This window comes from Pseudoliparis swirei, chromosome 6, assembly GCF_029220125.1.
Source record: "Pseudoliparis swirei isolate HS2019 ecotype Mariana Trench chromosome 6, NWPU_hadal_v1, whole genome shotgun sequence".
NCBI lineage: Eukaryota > Metazoa > Chordata > Actinopteri > Perciformes > Liparidae > Pseudoliparis > Pseudoliparis swirei.
The window spans coordinates 448785-467895 of record NC_079393.1 but is presented as its reverse complement, the minus strand read 5'-3'; the positions used below and the strand labels follow the sequence as shown (position 1 = coordinate 467895).

The window sequence follows — 19111 nt, the reverse complement described above, 5'->3', positions numbered from 1 at the left end:
GCATTACAGAAAATAAAGAACTTCATCACAATATTCTAATTTTCTGAGACAGTCCTGTATTCATATATCTGTGATTATATTTATATATCTGTGATTATATTATATTCATATATCTGTGATTATATTATATATCTATATTATATTTATATATCTGTGATTATATTATATATCTGTGATTATATTATATTAATATATATCTGTGATTATATTATATTAATATATATCTGTGATTATATTATATTCATATATCTGTGATTATATTTATATATCTGTGATTATATTATATTCATATATCTGATTATATTATATTCATATATCTGTGATTATATTATATTCATATATCTGATTATATTATATTCATATATCTGTGATTATATTATATATCTGTGATTATATTATATTCATATATCTGATTATATTATATTCATATATCTGTGATTATATATGATTATATTATATTCATAAATCTGATTATATTATATCTGTGATTATATTGTATTCATATATCTGTGATTATATATGTGATTATATTTATATATCTGTGATTATATTATATACATAAATCTGTGATTATATTATTTTCATATATCTGTGATTATATTATATACATAAATCTGTGATTATATTATATTCATATATCTGTGATTATATTATATACATATATCTGTGATTATATTATTTTCATATATCTGTGATTATATTATATTCATATATCTGTATGAAGGATTGAATGTGTGATCTCACATCCTGATCCTGAGTCGGGTCTCAGACCAGCAGCTGAGACAGACCTCTTGGTCCTGGTCTCCTCCTATATATAATATATAAATAAAACAGGTTAATTTTCTTTTAGACTGAATTCACTGATCACAGTTCAACATGTTGATTAATTCTTCTTTAATTCCATGTTGGATGATTAATACTGGAGGAGGACCTGGAGGAGAACCACTTCCTCTGCAGCTCCATCCAGACCTCCGAGTATGTTGGTCTGTCTCTATCCCGCTGAGGTCCGTATGTCCAAAGAGGGCGGTTCCCCCAGTGGACACTGAAGGAACTGTTCAGAGAAGACAGCAGCTGATTGGCTCAGAGGCGTCCTCTCGAACAGCTGTTAGACACTTCAGAACCAGAACCGGTGCAGATGGTTTTTCAGAGAAGGAAGAATGAATATTTATGGGTACAAGAACAAAAAAAGATTCTGAATAATCTTCCTCTTTTTACACGGGTGCAGATGGTTTTTCAGAAGGAATGACAGACTCAATATGGTACAAGAAATTACAAAAATAAGATTCTGAATAATCTTCCTCTTTTTACACGGGGGTCCTGGTCCTCTGGGACTAGGAGATGAAGGCCCCTCTGCAGCCGGGGGCCCTGGTCCTCTGGGACTAGGAGATGAAGGCCCCTCTGCAGCCGGGGGCCCTGGTCCTCTGGGACTAGGAGATGAAGGCCCCTCTGCAGCCGGGGGTCCTGGTCCTCTGGGACTAGGAGATGAAGGCCCCTCTGCAGCCGGGGGCCCTGGTCCTCTGGGACTAGGAGATGAAGGCCCCTCTGCAGCCGGGGGCCCTGGTCCTCTGGGACTAGGAGATGAAGGCCCCTCTGCAGCCGGGGGTCCTGGTCCTCTGGGACTAGGAGATGAAGGCCCCTCTGCAGCCGGGGGCCCTGGTCCTCTGGGACTAGGAGATGAAGGCCCCTCTGCAGCTCTGCGGAGCGCCGCCTCCTCTCGACAGGCCGTTGGAGCAGGCGTCCGGTCTCTGGGGGGGCCGGAGGGACGGAGACGCTGCACAGTCACAGACCTCAGAGTCCAGACCCGGGTCTGGACCCAGGATCCCGCTGATGGACTGAGGCAAGTCCTGAGGACAGCAAGAGCCACTTCATTGGACAGACTAGACGCATGGAGCACAGAGCCAGTCAAGACCCGGAACAGACTAAGACCCAGACGGCTTGAACGTAGCTTACATCTCGTTCTCTGGCGCTGCTGAACGTAGCTTACATCTCGTTCTCTGGCGCTGCTGAACGTAGCTTACATCTCGTTCTCTGGCGCTGCTGAACGTAGCTTACATCTCGTTCTCTGACGCTGCTGAACGTAGCTTACATCTCGTTCTCTGGCGCTGCTGAACGTAGCTTACATCTCGTTCTCTGGCGCTGCTGAACGAGCTTACATCTCGTTCTCTGGCGCTGCTGAACGTAGCTTACATCTCGCTTCATGGCTGCTGAACGTAGCTTACATCTCGTTCTCTGGCGCTGCTGAACGTAGCTTACATCTCATTATCTAGCGCTGCTGAACGTAGCTTACATCTCGTTCTCTGGCGCTGCTGAACGTAGCTTACATCTCGTTCTCTGGCGCTGCTGAACGTAGCTTACATCTCGTTCTCTGGCGCTGCTGAACGTAGCTTACATCTCATTATCTGGCGCTGCTGAACGTAGCTTACATCTCATTATCTAGCGCTGCTGAACGTAGCTTACATCTCGTTATCTAGCGCTGCTGAACGTAGCTTACATCTCGTTCTCTAGCGCTGCTGAACGTAGCTTACATCTCATTATCTGGCGCTGCTGAACGTAGCTACATCTCATTATCAGCTGCTGAACGTAGCTTACATCTCGTTCAGCGCTGCTGAACGTAGCCACATCTCGTTATCTGGCGCTGCTGAACGTAGCTTACATCTCGCTCTCTGGCGCTGCTGAACGTAGCTTACATCTCGTTATTCAGCGCTGCTGAACGAAGCTTACATCTCGTTATCTGCGCTGCTGAACGTAGCTTACATCTCGCTATCTGGCGCTGCTGAACGTAGCTTACATCTCGTTCTCTGGCGCTGCTGAACGTAGCTTACATCTCGTTTCTGGCGCTGCTGAACGTAGCTACATCTCGTTCTCTGGCGCTGCTGAACGTAGCACATCTCGTTCTCTGGCGCTGCTGAACGTAGCTTACATCGTTCTCTGGCGCTGCTGAACGAAGCTACATCTCGTTCTCTGGCGCTGCTGAACGTAGCTTACATCTCGTTCGGCGCTGCTGAACGTAGCTTACATCTCGTTCTCTGGCGCTGCTGAACGTAGCTTACATCTCGTTCTCTGGCGCTGCTGAACGTAGCTACATCTCGTTCTCTGGCGCTGCTGAACGAAGCTATATCTCGTTCTCTGGCGCTGCTGAACGTAGCTTACATCTCGTTTCTGGCGCTGCTGAACGTAGCTTACATCTCGTTCTCTGGCGCTGCTGAACGAAGCCATCTCGTTCTCTGGCGCTGCTGAACGTAGCTTACATCTCGTTCTCTGGCGCTGCTGAACGAAGCTACATCTCGTTCTCTGGCGCTGCTGAACGTAGCTTACATCTCGTTCTCTGGCGCTGCTGAACGAAGCTTACATCTCGTTCTCTGGCGCTGCTGAACGAAGCTTACATCTCGCTTCTGGCGCTGCTGAACGTAGCTTACATCTCGTTCTCTGGCGCTGCTGAACGTAGCTTACATCTCGTTCTCTGGCGCTGCTGAACGTAGCTTACATCTCGTTATCTAGCGCTGCTGAACGTAGCTTACATCTCGTTCTCTGGCGCTGCTGAACGTAGCTTACATCTCATTATCTGGCGCTGCTGAACGTAGCTACATCTCGTTCTCTGGCGCTGCTGAACGTAGCTTACATCTCATTATCTAGCGCTGCTGAACGTAGCTTACATCTCGTTATCTAGCGCTGCTGAACGTAGCTTACATCTCGTTATCTAGCGCTGCTGAACGTAGCGTACATCTCGTTATCTAGCACTGCTGAACGTAGCTTACATCTCGTTCTCTGGCGCTGCTGAACGTAGCTTACATCTCGTTATCTAGCGCTGCTGAACGTAGCTTACATCTCGTTCTCTGGCGCTGCTGAACGTAGCTTACATCTCGTTCTCTGGCGCTGCTGAACGTAGCTTACATCTCGTTCTCTGGCGCTGCTGAACGTAGCTTACATCTCGTTCTCTGGCGCTGCTGAACGTAGCTACATCTCGTTCTCTGGCGCTGCTGAACGAGCTACATCTCGTTCTCTGGCGCTGCTGAACGTAGCTTACATCTCGTTCTCTGGCGCTGCTGAACGTAAGCTTACATCTCGTTCTGCGCTGCTGACGTAACATATCTCGTTTCGCGCTGCTGAACGAGCTACATCTCGTTCTCTGGCGCTGCTGAACGTAAGCTTACATCTCGTTCTCTGGCGCTGCTGAACGTAGCTTACATCTCGTTCTCTGGCGCTGCTGAACGTAGCTTACATCTCGTTCTCTGGCGCTGCTGAACGAAGCCACATCTCGTTCTCTGGCGCTGCTGAACGTAGCTTACATCTCGTTCTCTGGCGCTGCTGAACGTAGCTTACATCTCGTTCTCTGGCGCTGCTGAACGAAGCTTACATCTCGTTCTCTGGCGCTGCTGAACGTAGCTTACATCTCGTTCTCTGGCGCTGCTGAACGAAGCTTACATCTCGTTCTCTGGCGCTGCTGAACGTAGCTTACATCTCGCTTCTGGCGCTGCTGAACGTAGCTTACATCTCGTTCTCTGGCGCTGCTGAACGAAGCTTACATCTCGTTCTCTGGCGCTGCTGAACGAAGCTTACATCTCGTTATTCTGGCGCTGCTGAACGTAGCTTACATCTCGTTCTCTGGCGCTGCTGAACGTAGCTACATCTCGTTCTCTGGCGCTGCTGAACGAAGCTTACATCTCGTTCTCTGGCGCTGCTGAACGTAGCTACATCTCGTTCTCTGGCGCTGCTGAACGAAGCTTACATCTCGATATCTAGCGCTGCTGAACGAAGCACATCTCGTTCTCTGGCGCTGCTGAACGTAGCTTACATCTCGTTCTCTGGCGCTGCTGAACGAAGCTACATCTCGTTCTCTGGCGCTGCTGAACGTAGCTTACATCTCGTTCTCTGGCGCTGCTGAACGAAGCTTACATCTCGTTCTCTGGCGCTGCTGAACGTAGCTTACATCTCGTTCTCTGGCGCTGCTGAACGTAGCTTACATCTCGTTCTCTGGCGCTGCTGAACGTAGCTTACATCTCGTTCTCTGGCGCTGCTGAACGAAGCTTACATCTCGTTCTCTGGCGCTGCTGAACGTAGCTACATCTCGTTATTCAGCGCTGCTGAACGAAGCTTACATCTCGTTCTCTGGCGCTGCTGAACGTAGCTTACATCTCGTTATCTAGCGCTGCTGAACGTAGCTTACATCTCGTTCTCTGGCGCTGCTGAACGTAGCTTACATCTCGTTCTCTGGCGCTGCTGAACGTAGCTTACATCTCGTTCTCTGGCGCTGCTGAACGTAGCTTACATCTCGTTCTCTGGCGCTGCTGAACGTAGCTTACGGCTCGTTCTCTGGCGCTGCTGAACGTAGCTTACATCTCGTTCTCTGGCGCTGCTGAACGTAGCTTACATCTCGTTATCTAGCGCTGCTGAACGTAGCTTACATCTCGTTCTCTGGCGCTGCTGAACGTAGCTTACATCTCGTTCTCTGGCGCTGCTGAACGTAGCTTACATCTCGTTCTCTGGCGCTGCTGAACGTAGCTTACATCTCGTTCTCTGGCGCTGCTGAACGTAGCTTACATCTCGTTCTCTGACGCTGCTGAACGTAGCTTACATCTCGTTCTCTGGCGCTGCTGAACGTAGCTACATCTCGTTCTCTGGCGCTGCTGAACGAAGCTACATCTCGTTTCTGGCGCTGCTGAACGTAGCTTACATCTCGTTCTCTGGCGCTGCTGAACGAAGCTTACATCTCGTTCTCTGGCGCTGCTGAACGTAGCTTACATCTCGTTCTGGCGCTGCTGAACGTAGCTACATCTCGTTCTCTAGCGCTGCTGAACGTAGCTTACATCTCGTTCTCTGGCGCTGCTGAACGTAGCTTACATCTCGTTCTCTGGCGCTGCTGAACGTAGCTTACATCTCGTTCTCTGGCGCTGCTGAACGTAGCTACATCTCGTTCTCTGGCGCTGCTGAACGTAGCTCACATCTCGTTCACTGGCGCTGCTGAACGTAGCATCTCGTTCTCTGGCGCTGCTGACCGTGGCTTACATCTCGTTCTCTGGCGCTGCTGAACGTAGCTTACATCTCGTTCTCTGGCGCTGCTGAACGTAGCTTACATCTCGTTATCTAGCGCTGCTGAACGTAGCTTACATCTCGTTCTCTGGCGCTGCTGAACGTAGCTTACATCTCGTTATTCAGGCGCTGCTGAACGTAGCTTACATCTCGTTCTCTGACGCTGCTGAACGTAGCTTACATCTCGTTATCTAGCGCTGCTGAACGTAGCTTACATCTCGTTCTCTGACGCTGCTGAACGTAGCTTACATCTCGTTATCTAGCGCTGCTGAACGTAGCTTACATCTCGTTCTCTGGCGCTGCTGAACGTAGCTTACATCTCGTTCTCTGGCGCTGCTGAACGTAGCTTACATCTCGTTATCTAGCGCTGCTGAACGTAGCTTACATCTCGTTCTCTGGCGCTGCTGAACGTAGCTTACATCTCATTATCTGGCGCTGCTGAACGTAGCTTACGGCTCGTTCTCTGGCGCTGCTGAACGTAGCTTACATCTCGTTATCTGGCGCTGCTGAACGTAGCTTACATCTCGTTCTCTGGCGCTGCTGAACGTACCTTACATCTCGTTATCTGGCGCTGCTGATCGTAGCTTACATCTCGTTCTCTGGCGCTGCTGAACGTAGCTACATCTCGTTCTCTGCGCTGCTGAACGTAGCTTACATCTCGCTATTCAGCGCTGCTGAACGTAGCTTACATCTCGTTCTCTGGCGCTGCTGAACGTAGCTTACATCTCATTATCTGGCGCTGCTGAACGTAGCTTACGGCTCGTTCTCTGGCGCTGCTGAACGTAGCTTACATCTCGTTCTCTGGCGCTGCTGAACGTAGCTTACATCTCGTTCTCTGGCGCTGCTGAACGTAGCTTACATCTCGTTATCTGGCGCTGCTGAACGTAGCTTACATCTCGTTCTCTGGCGCTGCTGAACGTACCTTACGGCTGGTTATCTGCTCCCAGATGCCCTCGGCCTTCTGGAGGATGTCCTCGATGTCCAGCTTCATGGACAGCTCGTTGATGTGCTGCAGGGACAATCCGCCTCAGTGATAACGTCTTCTACTCTGAACGTAACTCATGAAACGTGTCTCCAGCTCACCTTTAGGATCTCATTGAATCCATAGTTCTCCTCCATTATCTTCTTCTTCTCAGAGTCCAGGATGGCACAGCAGATCAGCAGGTGGAAATTGTCACAGGGCAGACCGGTCCACATCACCTGGGGAGACAGGTGGACAGAGACCTGTTCCTGGTGTCCAATACAGAACCACTCCAGAAGAAGAAGCTCACCTCCCAGAGCCTCAAGACATCCTGGAAGCTGAGCTCTCTCTTGAAGCGGATCAACAGCCAGCGGAAGCAGAAATACAGGAAGCCTGAATCCTGAGACTCTGAAGCAGAGAGACAGACAGTTAGTCTCCTCTCCCGGACCGGAGGACCTCCTGTCAGCCCACTGGAGCCAGACAGCAGTGGGACCAGCCGGGAGTCCCAGACCCTCACCACGCGGAGAGGCCTGAGGCCTGCTGCTCCTGGGGCCTTCTGAAGACTCCTGGATTGTCTGGCCCTTCAATATTTGTCCTGCTGGTTTTTTTCGTGACTTGTTTCATGAATTCTATTTTTTTTGCTCTCTGGTTTGTGAACACCAGATTTTCAAACTGAAAACTTTGTTTTGAAAGCGCCACATGAGGTCATCTCCTCTCTGATATGAGGTTGTGATGAAGCTCCAGAGACTCCAGGGGAGTCCACGTACCGAGGTAGTTCCAGAAGGACAAGTCCAGCAGCCTGAGCAGAGTGCTGAGCTGGATCAGCTGAGTCTTCATGCCCTGCATCTGCTCCTCAAAGTTCTGGCGCTGAGGACCACAACAAACACACGTGTCCATCCACACATCTACAGACGCCCAGATCATCGCTTACGTCCCGACTCACCATCTGGTCCATGAAGGAGACGAAGCACCAGAAGGCATCCACCTCGTTCTCCATCACGTAGAGGATGGGGGACAGCAGGTCGCTCATGCCCTGGACGTAGCCTGGAGACAGAGAGCTCAGCACCTCGTCCCCACGGGGCCGAGGCGCTCGGGACTCACCCAGGTCAAAGTCCCACATGCAGTAGGTCATCAGGATGTCGTGCAGGAGGACCAGGCCCGGGTTGTCCGGGCCTTCGTAGAAGCGGTTGCTCCGGTCCGTTCGGTTCACGTCTTTCTCTGAGGACAAAGGACAGAGGACAGGCGGTTAGGCGTGGGCAGGGCCCGTCTCAGTGGGTGGGGCCCCGTCTCAGTGGGCGGCGGCGGAGGGGCGTCACCGATCAGACTCCTGGAATCCCTCAGCCTGGAGTTCCTCCTCTCCTGCTCCGCGCTCACGGACTTCCACTGGAGCTTCATCCGGAAGTATTCATCCCTGCCACCAGACACAGGCGTCAAGACTCACTCCATCTATTGACCGCCCATCTATTGACCGCCCATCTATTGACCGCCCATCTATTGACCGCCCATCTATTGATCGCCCATCTATTGACCGCCCATCTATTGACCGCCCATCTATTGACCGCCCATCTATTGATCGCCCATCTATTGACCGCCCATCTATTGATCAGTCACTTTATTAGGTACACCAGTTTAATACTGTCGCATACAGGGTGTACAGGGGTGTGTATGGGTGTGCGGGTGTGTGTGGTTGTGTGTGTGCGGGTGTGTGTGGTTGTGTGTGTGTGTGTGTATGGGGTTGTGTGCGTGTGGTTGTGTATGGGTGTGTGTGTGTGTGTGTGTGTATGGGTGTGCGGGTGTGTGTGGTTGTGTATGGGTGTGTGGTTGTGTGCGTGTGGTTGTGTGTGTGTGTATGGGTGTGCGTGTGCTTGTGTGCGTGTGGTTGTGTGTGTGTGTCCCTAGTAGCGTGTCCCTCCTGCTTGTGAACCTACGTTCTGGTTCTCTGCAGCCCCTTCCTGTCCTCCAGGGTGCTGTCCCAGGGGACGCATCCCAACAGGAACTTCCAGGCCTCTTTCCTCAAAGCGTGGCAGAGGCCCTGGTGAGACAGACAGGGTGAGACAGACGGGGTGAGACAGACGGGGTGAGACAGTGATGATGAAGAATAAACCTGTCTCACCCCTTTGAATATGACTTGTTTGAGCAGCGGGACGTTGGTCATCCTCCCCTCGGGGTCCTGGTGTCGGCTCCAGGCCTCCGAGGACAGAGGACCAGCACGGGTCACCTCCGGCCTCGCCCCCAGGTCAATCTGAGACAGACGGGTCAAGGTGAGACAGACGGGTCAATCTGAGACAGACGGGTCAACGTGAGACAGACGGGTCAAGGTGAGACAGACGGGTCAAGGTGAGACAGACGGGTCAAGGTGAGACAGACGGGTCAACGTGAGACAGACGGGTCAAGTTGAGACAGACGGGTCAAGGTGAGACAGACGGGTCAAGGTGAGACAGACGGGTCAAGGTGAGACAGACGGGTCAAGGTGAGACAGACGGGTCAAGGTGAGACAGATGGGTCAAGGTGAGACAGGTCAAGGTGAGACAGACAGTTCATGTGACCCTCACCCTGGTGATGACCTCAAAGCCGGGCTCCTCCTGCTGGTTGATGTCCAGGCCGGGGATGACCTCCCCCAGCAGCTCCGCCTCCTCGGGGGGGCGGAGCTGCTCCTCCGTCACCCGGAACGCGTCGAAGATGTAGTTAGTGACTTTGGAGAAGCCGCCCAGCGTGGTGACGTAGGGGTCCTTCCTGAACTTCTGCTGGAGGCACACGGCTCCGTCAGCACCACCTTCAGAGGAGCTACTGGTGGAGGCTCTACTGGTGGAGGCTCTACTGGAGGAGGCTCTAGTGATGGAGGCTCTACTGGTGGAGGCTCTACTGATGGAGGCTCTACTGGTGGAGGCTCTAGTGATGGAGGCTCTACTGGAGGAGGCTCTAGTGATGGAAGCTCTACTGGTGGAGGCTCTAGTGATGGAGGCTCTACTGATGGAGGCTCTACTGGTGGAGGCTCTAGTGATGGAAGCTCTACTGATGGAGGCTCTACTGGAGGAGGCTCTAGTGATGGAGGCTCTACTGGTGGAGGCTCTACTGGTGGAGGCTCTACTGGAGGAGGCTCTAGTGATGGAGGCTCTACTGGAGGAGGCTCTAGTGATGGAGGCTCTACTGGTGGAGGCTCTACTGATGGAGGCTCTACTGGTGGAGGCTCTACTGGTGGAGGCTCTAGTGATGGAGGCTCTACTGGAGGAGGCTCTAGTGATGGAAGCTCTACTGATGGAGGCTCTACTGGAGGAGGCTCTAGTGATGGAGGCTCTACTGGTGGAGGCTCTACTGGTGGAGGCTCTACTGGAGGAGGCTCTACTGATGGAGGCTCTACTGATGGAGGCTCTAGTGATGGAAGCTCTACTGGTGGAGGCTCTACTGATGGAGGCTCTACTGGAGGAGGCTCTAGTGATGGAGGCTCTACTGGAGGAGGCTCTAGTGATGGAGGCTCTACTGGTGGAGGCTCTACTGGTGGAGGCTCTAGTGATGGAGGCTCTACTGGTGGAGGCTCTAGTGATGGAAGCTCTACTGGTGGAGGCTCTACTGATGGAGGCTCTACTGATGGAGGCTCTACTGGTGGAGGCTCTAGTGATGGAAGCTCTACTGGTGGAGGCTCTAGTGATGGAGGCTCTAGTGATGGAAGCTCTACTGATGGAGGCTCTACTGGTGGAGGCTCTAGTGATGGAAGCTCTACTGGTGGAGGCTCTACTGGTGGAGGCGTGTGACCCTCTCTGATGATGGCGCGGCTGTGTCCAGACGCCGTCGAGGTAGCTCCGCGGAGATTGTGCGCTCTTTTAGTTTTTGTGTTTATTTTTAATGTTTTCTTTGCCACAAACACATCGGCACTAACAGCATACGACCGCAGCACACTTTTGGACATAAACTTTTGCGCAAAACAAGGGTTTTTGTCCACTTTTTCCATCGATCCAGCGTGGCGGCCGAGATCGACGAGCGAACCACAACAACAACAGTGGAGCCGCTACTACGGGAGACGACGAAAACATCGAGGGAAACGGAGCGGAATTCGAACAGACTGAGAGTTCAAGCCCACCGTCCACCTCTGCCCAGCATCCTTCTTGCTAACGTCCAGTCTCTGGAAAATAAGATGGATGATGTTAGGGCAAGGATCAGATTCCAACGGGACATGAGGGACTGTAACATCTTTTGTCTGGCGGAAACATGGCTGACCCGCTGGTGCCGGATCGAGTCATATGCCCAACCGAGTCCTTCTCTGTTTTCCGTGCAGACAGAACGGAAGAGTCTGGTAAATCTAAGGGTGGAGGCGTTTGCTTCATGACTAACAACAAGTGGTGCAACCCCAAGGACATTAAGACTCTTTCTCGCTCCTGCTCGCGAACCTGGAACATCTGACGATCTCATGCCGTCCATTCTACCTTCCCGGGAGTTCAGCTCGGTCATCACCACAGCCGTCTACATACCACCACAAGCGGACACCGACATAGCACTATCGGACCTACATGATGTGTTATGTCGGCATCAGAACAAGTATCCCGACGCTGTGGTGGTGGCTGGGGACTTTAATAGGCAAACCTAAAAAGTCATGCGAACTTTCACCAGCACATTACGTGTGCTACCAGAGGGAAAGAACGTTGGACCACTGCTATACGCCATTCAAGAGAGGCTACAAGGCTGTCTCTCTCCTCCGTTCGGAAATCAGACCATGCCGCCATTTTTCTGCTTCCGAGTACCGCAAAAGATCGCGGGAAGCGGTAGTGACGAGGAACGAAGCGGTGGTCTGACCAATCAGAGGCTGAGCTACAGGACGCTCTGCGTGTCGTCGACTGGGACATGATCCAATCCAGTTCCAGTGACGCCAGCGAGTTTATGGAAGTAGCAATGAGCCTCATAGCAACGCTTAGCGGACACCATCGCCCCACGGTAAAAGTTAGGGTCTTTCCTAACCAAAAGCCGTGGGTTGATAGATCCATCCGTGAAGCTGTGAACGCCTGCATTGCTGCCTATAACTCCGGTCTTGTATCCGGCAACATGGACGAGTACAAGGCAGCGGTCTATGGACTGAGGAGGGCGGTGAAGGAAGCCAAGAGGAAGTACCGAGACAGAGTGGAATCACAGATGGAGCAGCGCGACACCAGGCGCCTATGGCAGGGGCTACGGACTATCACAGACTACCAGAGCAGACCCTGCGCAATGGTGAGTGCCGACGCATCCCTAGCGGACGACCTGAACTCATTTTATGCACGGTTTGAGGCTAGCAACAACAGCGCTAGCTCGCCGGCTGACAACAACACCGTTAGCGCAGCCGAGGTGAGTTCTACCGCTGGGGATGAACACACACTCTCTGTGACCGAGCACAGTGTGAGGAGGGCTCTGTTGAGGGTGAACACCAGGAAAGCTGCAGGTCCAGATGGCATATCTGGGCGAGTACTGAAGACCTGTGCTAACCAGCTAGCTCCAGTGTTCACCACAATATTCAACCTCTCCCTGGCTGAGTCCGTGGTCCCCGCCTGCTTCAAGAGATCCACTATTGTCCCTGTGCCCAAGAATGCTTCTCCAGCATGTATGAATGACTACCGACCGGTGGCCCTCACCTCGGTGGTCATGAAATGCTTTGAGAGGCTGATAAAGGACTACATCTGCGCCTTCCTCTCTTCCTCCATGGACCCGCTGCAGTTTGCTTATCGCCCAAACAGATCCACGGATGATGCTGTCTCCCAGGTACTGCACACCACACTCTCTCATCTGGACAGCCAGAGGGGGCTATGTGAGACTGCTGTTCATTGATTATAGTTCAGCTTTCAACACCATAGTCCCTCCAGACTGGCCGGCAAGCTGATTGAGCTGGGACTGAACACCCCTGTGTGCTTGGATCCTGGACTTCCTGACCGCCAGGCCACAGGTGGTGAGGGTGGGCAGACACACGTCCAAATCCCAGACCCTGAACACAGGATCCCCAGGGTTGCGCCTCAGCCCCTACTGTACTCCCTGTACACACATGACTGTGTGGCCAGGTTCAGCTCCAACACCATCATCAAGTTTATGGATGACACAGTGGTGGTGGGCCTGATCTCCGACAACGACGAGAAGGCCTACCTGAAGGAAGTTGCTGATCTGTCACTCTGGTGCCAGGACAACAGCCTCATCATGAATGTCACCAAAACTAAGGAGCTGATTGTGGACTTTAGGAGGGTACAACAACAGAGGACGACTCACCACTGGGGATTAACGGGACTACTGTGGAGAGGGTGAGCGGTATAAATACCTGGGAGTCCACATCACCGAGGATCTGACATGGTCAACGAACACAGACACTCTGGTGAGAAAGGCAAGGCAGCGCCTACCACCTCAGGCAGCTGACTAAATTTAAAGTTTCCCAGAGGATCCTTCAGTCCTTCTACTCTGGAGCTGTAGAGAGCGTCCTGACAGGAAGCATCACAGCCTGGTTTGGCAACTGCTCCGCTCAGGACAGGAAGGCTCTGCAGAGAGTAGTGCTCGGCTGAGCGCACTATTGGAACTACACTCCCACCCTGCAGGACTTGTACACCAGGAGGTGCAGAACCAGAGCCGGCAGGATCATGAAGGATCCTCACCACCCCAACAACAGACTGTTTCAGCTGCTGCGGTCAGGCAGGCGCCCGTAGTCACGCTGCAAGAACAGAGAGACTGAGACGGAGTTTCTTTCCTCAGGCCATCAGGACTGTGAACTCCGACCTCACCAGGACCCCCACATAGACCCACACAACTGCCCCTCTTAGGCACACACACACACACACACACACTTACTGTAAATATTGTGTTGTTTTTTATTGTAAATAGTGTGTACTTGTTGCCCTTGCACATTCCTGCTGAGCATTGCCACTTTCATTTCACTGCACACCCTGTGTGTGTATGTGACAAATAAAACATCTTGAATCTTGAATCTAAAGTGAGTAAATCAATAACGACTTCACCAAATCACCTGCAGACCGGGTGAGTGTCTGTCTGTGTGTGTCTCTGTGTGGCCTTCAGGTGTCTCCTCACCTGAACGAGGCCGTAGTTGTTGTCGTCCAGCAGGTTCTCAAAGGACTGAGACAGAGTCCTGAGAGGAGAGAGCAGCAGACAGGAGGGGTCTCCTGGAGCCCTACACACACACACACACACACACACACACACACACACACACACACACACACACACACACACACACACACACACACACACACACACACACACACACACACACACACACACACACACACACACACACACACACACACACACACACACACACACACACACACACACACACAGTTCATTCAGCCTCAATCGCTCCATCTCTCATTCAGCCCTTCTTTCCTTCCTCCCTTCACATTTCCTTCCTCCCTTCACGTTTCCTTCACCCTCCCTCTTTCCCTTCACGTTTCCTTCCTCCCTTCACGTTTCCTTCACCCTCCCTCTTTCCCTTCACGTGTCCTCTCTTCCTTCACGTTTCCTTCCTCCTTTCACGTTTCCTTCCTCCTTTCACGTTTCCTTCCTCCCTTCATGTTTCCTTCACCCTCCCTCCCCGTTTCCTTCCTCCCTTCACGTTTCCTTCCTCTCTTCATGTTTCCTTCACCCTCCCTCCCCATTTCCTTCGTCCCTTCACGTTTCCTTCACCCTCCCTCTTTCCCTTCACGTGTCCTCTCTTCCTTCACGTTTCCTTCCTCCTTTCACGTTTCCTTCCTCCTTTCACGTTTCCTTCCTCCCTTCACGTTTCCTTCCTCCTTTCACGTTTCCTTCCTCCCTTCATGTTTTCCTTCACCCTCCCTCCCCGTTTCCTTCCTTCCTTCACGTTTCCTTCCTCCTTTCACGTTTCCTTCCTCCCTTCATGTTTTCCTTCACCTTCCCGTTTACTTCCTCCCTTCACATTTCCTTCCTCCCTTCACCCTCCCTCCCTTCACGTTTCCTCCCTCCATTCACGTTTCCTCCCTCCCTTCATGTTTTCCTTCACCTCCTCCCATTTCCTTCCTCCTTTCACGTTTCCTTCCTCCCTTCACGTTTCCTTCCTCCTTTCACGTTTCCTTCCTCCCTTCATGTTTTCCTTCACCCTCCCTCCATGTTTCCTTCCTTCCTTCACGTTTCCTTCCTCCCTTCATGTTTCCTTCATCCCTTCATGTTTTCCTTCACCTTCCCGTTTCCTTCCTCCCTTCACATTTCCTTCCTCCCTTCACCCTCCCTCCCTTCACGTTTCCTCCCTCCATTCACGTTTCCTCCCTCCATTCACGTTTCCTCCCTCCCTTCATGTTTTCCTTCACCCTCCCTCCCCGTTTCCTTCCTCCCTTCACGTTTCCTCCCTCCCTTCACGTGTCCTCTCTCCCTTCACGTTTCCTTCCTCCCTTCACATTTTCTTTCCTCCCTTCATGTTTCCTCCCTCCCCCCTTCCTCCCTCCCTCCCAGGTGAAGTCGTGTACTCACTGTCTGAGCAGAGCGAACCTCCCGAGGCTGTCCAGGAACTCTCTGCTGCCGCCCTGGTGGAAGTGCAGCGCGGGCGGCGAGGAGCAGGACTCCTTCAGCTTCAGGACCAGGAAGGTCCATCCTTCTTCTTTCACGCTGATGGAGCGCAGGTCACCCACGGCCAAGCTGAACGCCCCCCGGCTCTTCTCACGGCAGGGGGTCAGAGAGCCTGTGAGACCAGGGACAGGGTTCAGAGAGCCTGCAGACCAGGGACAGGGCAGGCCTCACCCTCGGCGGGGCTCTTCTTCACGGCGTGGACCATGTCCCAGTCCGTCTCGATGCTCTGGCTGTCCAGCAGGGCCTTCTGTCCGGAGACCTGGTCCCCCTCCATGACGGAGCTGGAGTCCTGAGGAGACAAGGCCAGGGGCACACTGAGGCGCTGCTCCCTGTGGAGGGGCTACCTGCAGTCATGTAGGAACAGTGTGCCTGTCGTACGGTGTACCTGACGTACGGTGTGCCTGTCGTACGGTGTGCCTGTCGTACGGTGTGCCTGACGTACGGTGTGCCTGACGTACGGTGTGCCTGTCGTACGGTGTGCCTGTCGTACGGTGTGCCTGTCGTACGGTGTGCCTGACGTACGGTGTGCCTGTCGTACGGTGTGCCTGTCGTACGGTGTGCCTGTCGTACGGTGTGCCTGTCGTACGGTGTGCCTGCGACGTGCCCGCGACGTGTGCCTGACGACGGTGTGCCTGTCGACGTGCCTGTCGACGTGTGCCTGTCGACGGTGTGCCTGACGACGGTGTGCCTGTCGACGTGTGCCTGTCGTGACGGTGTGCCTGTCGTGACGGTGTGCCTGTCGACGGTGTGCCTGTCGACGGTGTGCCTGTCGACGGTGTGCCTGTCGACGGTGTGCCTGTCGACGGTGTGCCTGTCGACGGTGTGCCTGTCGACGGTGTGCCTGTCGACGGTGTGCCTGTCGACGGTGTGCCTGTCGACGGTGTGCCTGTCGACGGTGTGCCTGTCGTGACGGTGTGCCTGTCGACGGTGTGCCTGTCGACGGTGTGCCTGACGACGGTGTGCCTGTCGACGGTGTGCCTGTCGACGGTGTGCCTGACGACGTGCCGTCGACGTGTGCCTGTCGACGGTGTGCCTGTCGACGGTGTGCCTGTCGACGCGGTGTGCCTGTCGACGGTGTGCCTGACGACGGTGTGCCTGTCGCGTGTGCCTGACGGTGTGCCTGTCGACGGTGTGCCTGTCGACGGTGTGCCTGTCGTGACGGTGTGCCTGACGTACGGTGTGCCTGTCGTACGGTGTGCCTGTCGTGTGCCTGTCGTACGGTGTGCCTGACGTACGGTGTGCCTGACGTACGGTGTGCCTGTCGTACGGTGTGCCTGACGTACGGTGTGCCTGTCGTACGGTGTTACGGTGTACCTGTCGGCGGTGCCTGTCGACGGTGTGCCTGACGACGGTGTGCCTGTCGACGTGTGCCTGTCGACGTGTGCCTGTCGTGACGGTGTGCCCGTCGACGGTGTGCCTGTCGCACGGTGTGCCTGTCGCGGTGTGCCTGTCGACGGTGTGCCTGTCGACGGTGTGCCTGTCGACGGTGTGCCTGACGTGTGCCTGACGACGGTGTGCCTGTCGACGGTGTGCCTGACGTGACGGTGTGCCTGTCGACAGTGTGCCTGTCGTACGGTGTGCCTGTCGTGCGGTGCCTGTCGTACGGTGTGCCTGTCGTACGGTGTGCCTGTCGTACGGTGTGCCTGTCGTACGGTGTGCCTGTCGTACGGTGTGCCTGTCGTACGGTGTGCCTGACGTGTGCCTGACGACGGTGTGCCTGTCGTGACGGTGTGCCTGTCGACGGTGTACCTGTCGACGGTGTGCCTGTCGACGGTGTGCCTGACGACGTGACGGTGTGCCTGTCGACGTGTGCCTGTCGACGGTGTGCCTGACGACGGTGTGCCTGTCGACGGTGTGCCTGTCGACGGTGTGCCTGACGACGGTGTGCCTGTGACGGTGTGCCTGTCGTGACGTGTGCCTGTCGACGGTGTGCCCGTCGGTGTGCCTGTCGACGGTGTGCCTGTCGTCGGTGTGCCTGTCGTGACGTGTGCCTGACGGTGTGCCTGTCGTACGGTGTGCCTGTCGGACGGTGTGCCTGTCGACGTGTGCCTGTCGACGGTGTGCCTGTCGACGGTGTGCCTGTCGACGGTGTGCCTGTCGACGTGTGCCTGTCGACGGTGCCTGACGACGGTGTGCCTGTCGTACGGTGTGCCTGACGTACGGTGTTACGGTGTACCTGTCGTAAGGTGTGCCTGTCGTACGGTGTGCCTGTCGTACGGTGTGCCTGTCGTACGGTGTGCCTGTCGTACGGTGTGCCTGACGTACGGTGTGCCTGTCGTACGGTGTGCCTGTCGTACGGTGTGCCTGTCGTACGGTGTGCCTGTCGTACGGTGTGCCTGTCGTACGGTGTGCCTGTCGTAAGGTGTGCCTGTCGTACGGTGTGCCTGTCGTACGGTGTTACGGTGTGCCTGTCGTACGGTGTGCCTGACGTACGGTGTTATGGTGTACCTGTCGTACGGTGTGCCTACAGTGTAACAGACCTTCCCGGCACACAGCATGCTGGACGTGTCCTCCGGTCTGAACTCCACCAGGACTTCAGATTCCTGTGTGAGAAACAACCAGAAGCATCAGCTGAGTCTGAGGGGGGGTTAGGGGTGAGGGGGGGGGTTAGGGGTGAGGGGTTAGGTGTGATGGGGGGGGGGTTAGGGGTGAGGTTAGGGTTTAGGGGGGGGGGGGTCCAGAGTCAGCTGCTGTACCTTGTCAACGACCCGGAGGCAGCCGGAGACGAGGGCGTCTGGCCCCCCGCCGTCGCTCGCCGGGTGGATGAAGACGCCTTCATGTTCAAACACGACCTGGAGGCAGACGCCATGGGCTCAGTGAAGAGGCAGCTGGACAGGAAGTGATGCGCTAGACAGGAAGTGGTGCGCTCCTTTTGAGGGTGAACACCTTATGTTGTGTATGAAATATGATGTTGTTACCTGCTGTGTGAGTGTGCGGGCGAGTGTGTGTGTCTGTCTGTGTCTGTGTGTGTGTGTGCTCTACAGATTGTTGTTCATGTGACTCAATGAACTAAAAACAAAATAAATCTTCTATTTTGCCACTTTTTTATTATTCACATTAGTTCTTAATGTTTTAGCAAAGGTCCCTGGGACCAGGTCTCTGGGACCAGGTCTCGGGTATGTCGCTAGCAGCGTGCTAATGTTACCAAATCTTTGAGCACGTGACTTAGCGCTTCCGGCTCGTGCTGTGCACCTACAACATGGATCAATGGGCGGGTTCGGGTTCCGGTTCGGGGGCAGTTCCGTGTCGCGTGGCGCCTGTGAGGCTGATGTCACAACACAGCTAGCACAGCGGCTAACGGCTGCACTCGCGTCACTCGCGGCTCGAGCGGCCGTTATCACGCCACGTTGGACCCGGACACACGTCACCGGCATCTAAACGCGAACAAACAGAGTTTCTACCTTCAGAAGCGAGTCCGCCGCCATGTCACCTGCTCTGTCTCGCGCCTGATGACGTCACTGCTCACGTGCCTGTCATCTACCAAAACAAAACGGACAAGTCAGCTTCCGGTGGGGAGCGTTCTTCTTCTTCTTCTTTTTATGGTGGTTGGCAGACAGCTTCCCGGTGCACTACCGCCACCCAGCGGTTTGG

General features: G+C 53.7%; 1 protein-coding gene across 2 annotated transcripts; it reads right to left on the bottom strand.

The window, feature by feature from the left end:
• Positions 1-1221: 1221 nt before the first annotated feature.
• Positions 1222-19017, bottom strand: tbc1d15 (TBC1 domain family, member 15). 2 transcript variants are annotated; one of them, XM_056416048.1, is made up of 17 exons: positions 18922-19017; positions 18217-18312; positions 18001-18063; positions 15692-15809; positions 15425-15632; positions 14012-14111; positions 9541-9732; positions 9102-9230; positions 8917-9020; positions 8305-8399; positions 8090-8206; positions 7932-8032; positions 7756-7855; positions 7299-7396; positions 7111-7227; positions 6950-7036; positions 1222-1844 (listed from the first exon to the last, which is right to left on the bottom strand). In XM_056416048.1, the coding sequence occupies exons 1-17, from the start codon at positions 18943-18945 to the stop codon at positions 1668-1670; spliced, it is 1926 nt and encodes a 641-aa protein (XP_056272023.1). In that variant the 5' UTR covers positions 18946-19017; the 3' UTR covers positions 1222-1667. The 2 variants fall into 2 exon arrangements, with proteins under 2 accessions (XP_056272023.1, XP_056272024.1); XM_056416049.1 differs by having other exon boundaries at positions 9541-9729.
• Positions 19018-19111: the final 94 nt, after the last annotated feature.

Bases quoted from the DNA above. Each gene is read 5' to 3' on its own strand.
- tbc1d15 (XM_056416048.1), bottom strand. From the start codon at position 18,945: ATGGCGGCGGACTCGCTTCTGAAG. The intron at 15,810-18,000 runs GTCTGTTACACT...TTGTCTCCTCAG, and splicing joins GCATGCTGTGTGCCGGGAAG to GACTCCAGCTCCGTCATGGA. The intron at 9,231-9,540 runs GTGAGGGTCACA...CGTCTGTCTCAG, and splicing joins GCTTTGAGGTCATCACCAGG to ATTGACCTGGGGGCGAGGCC.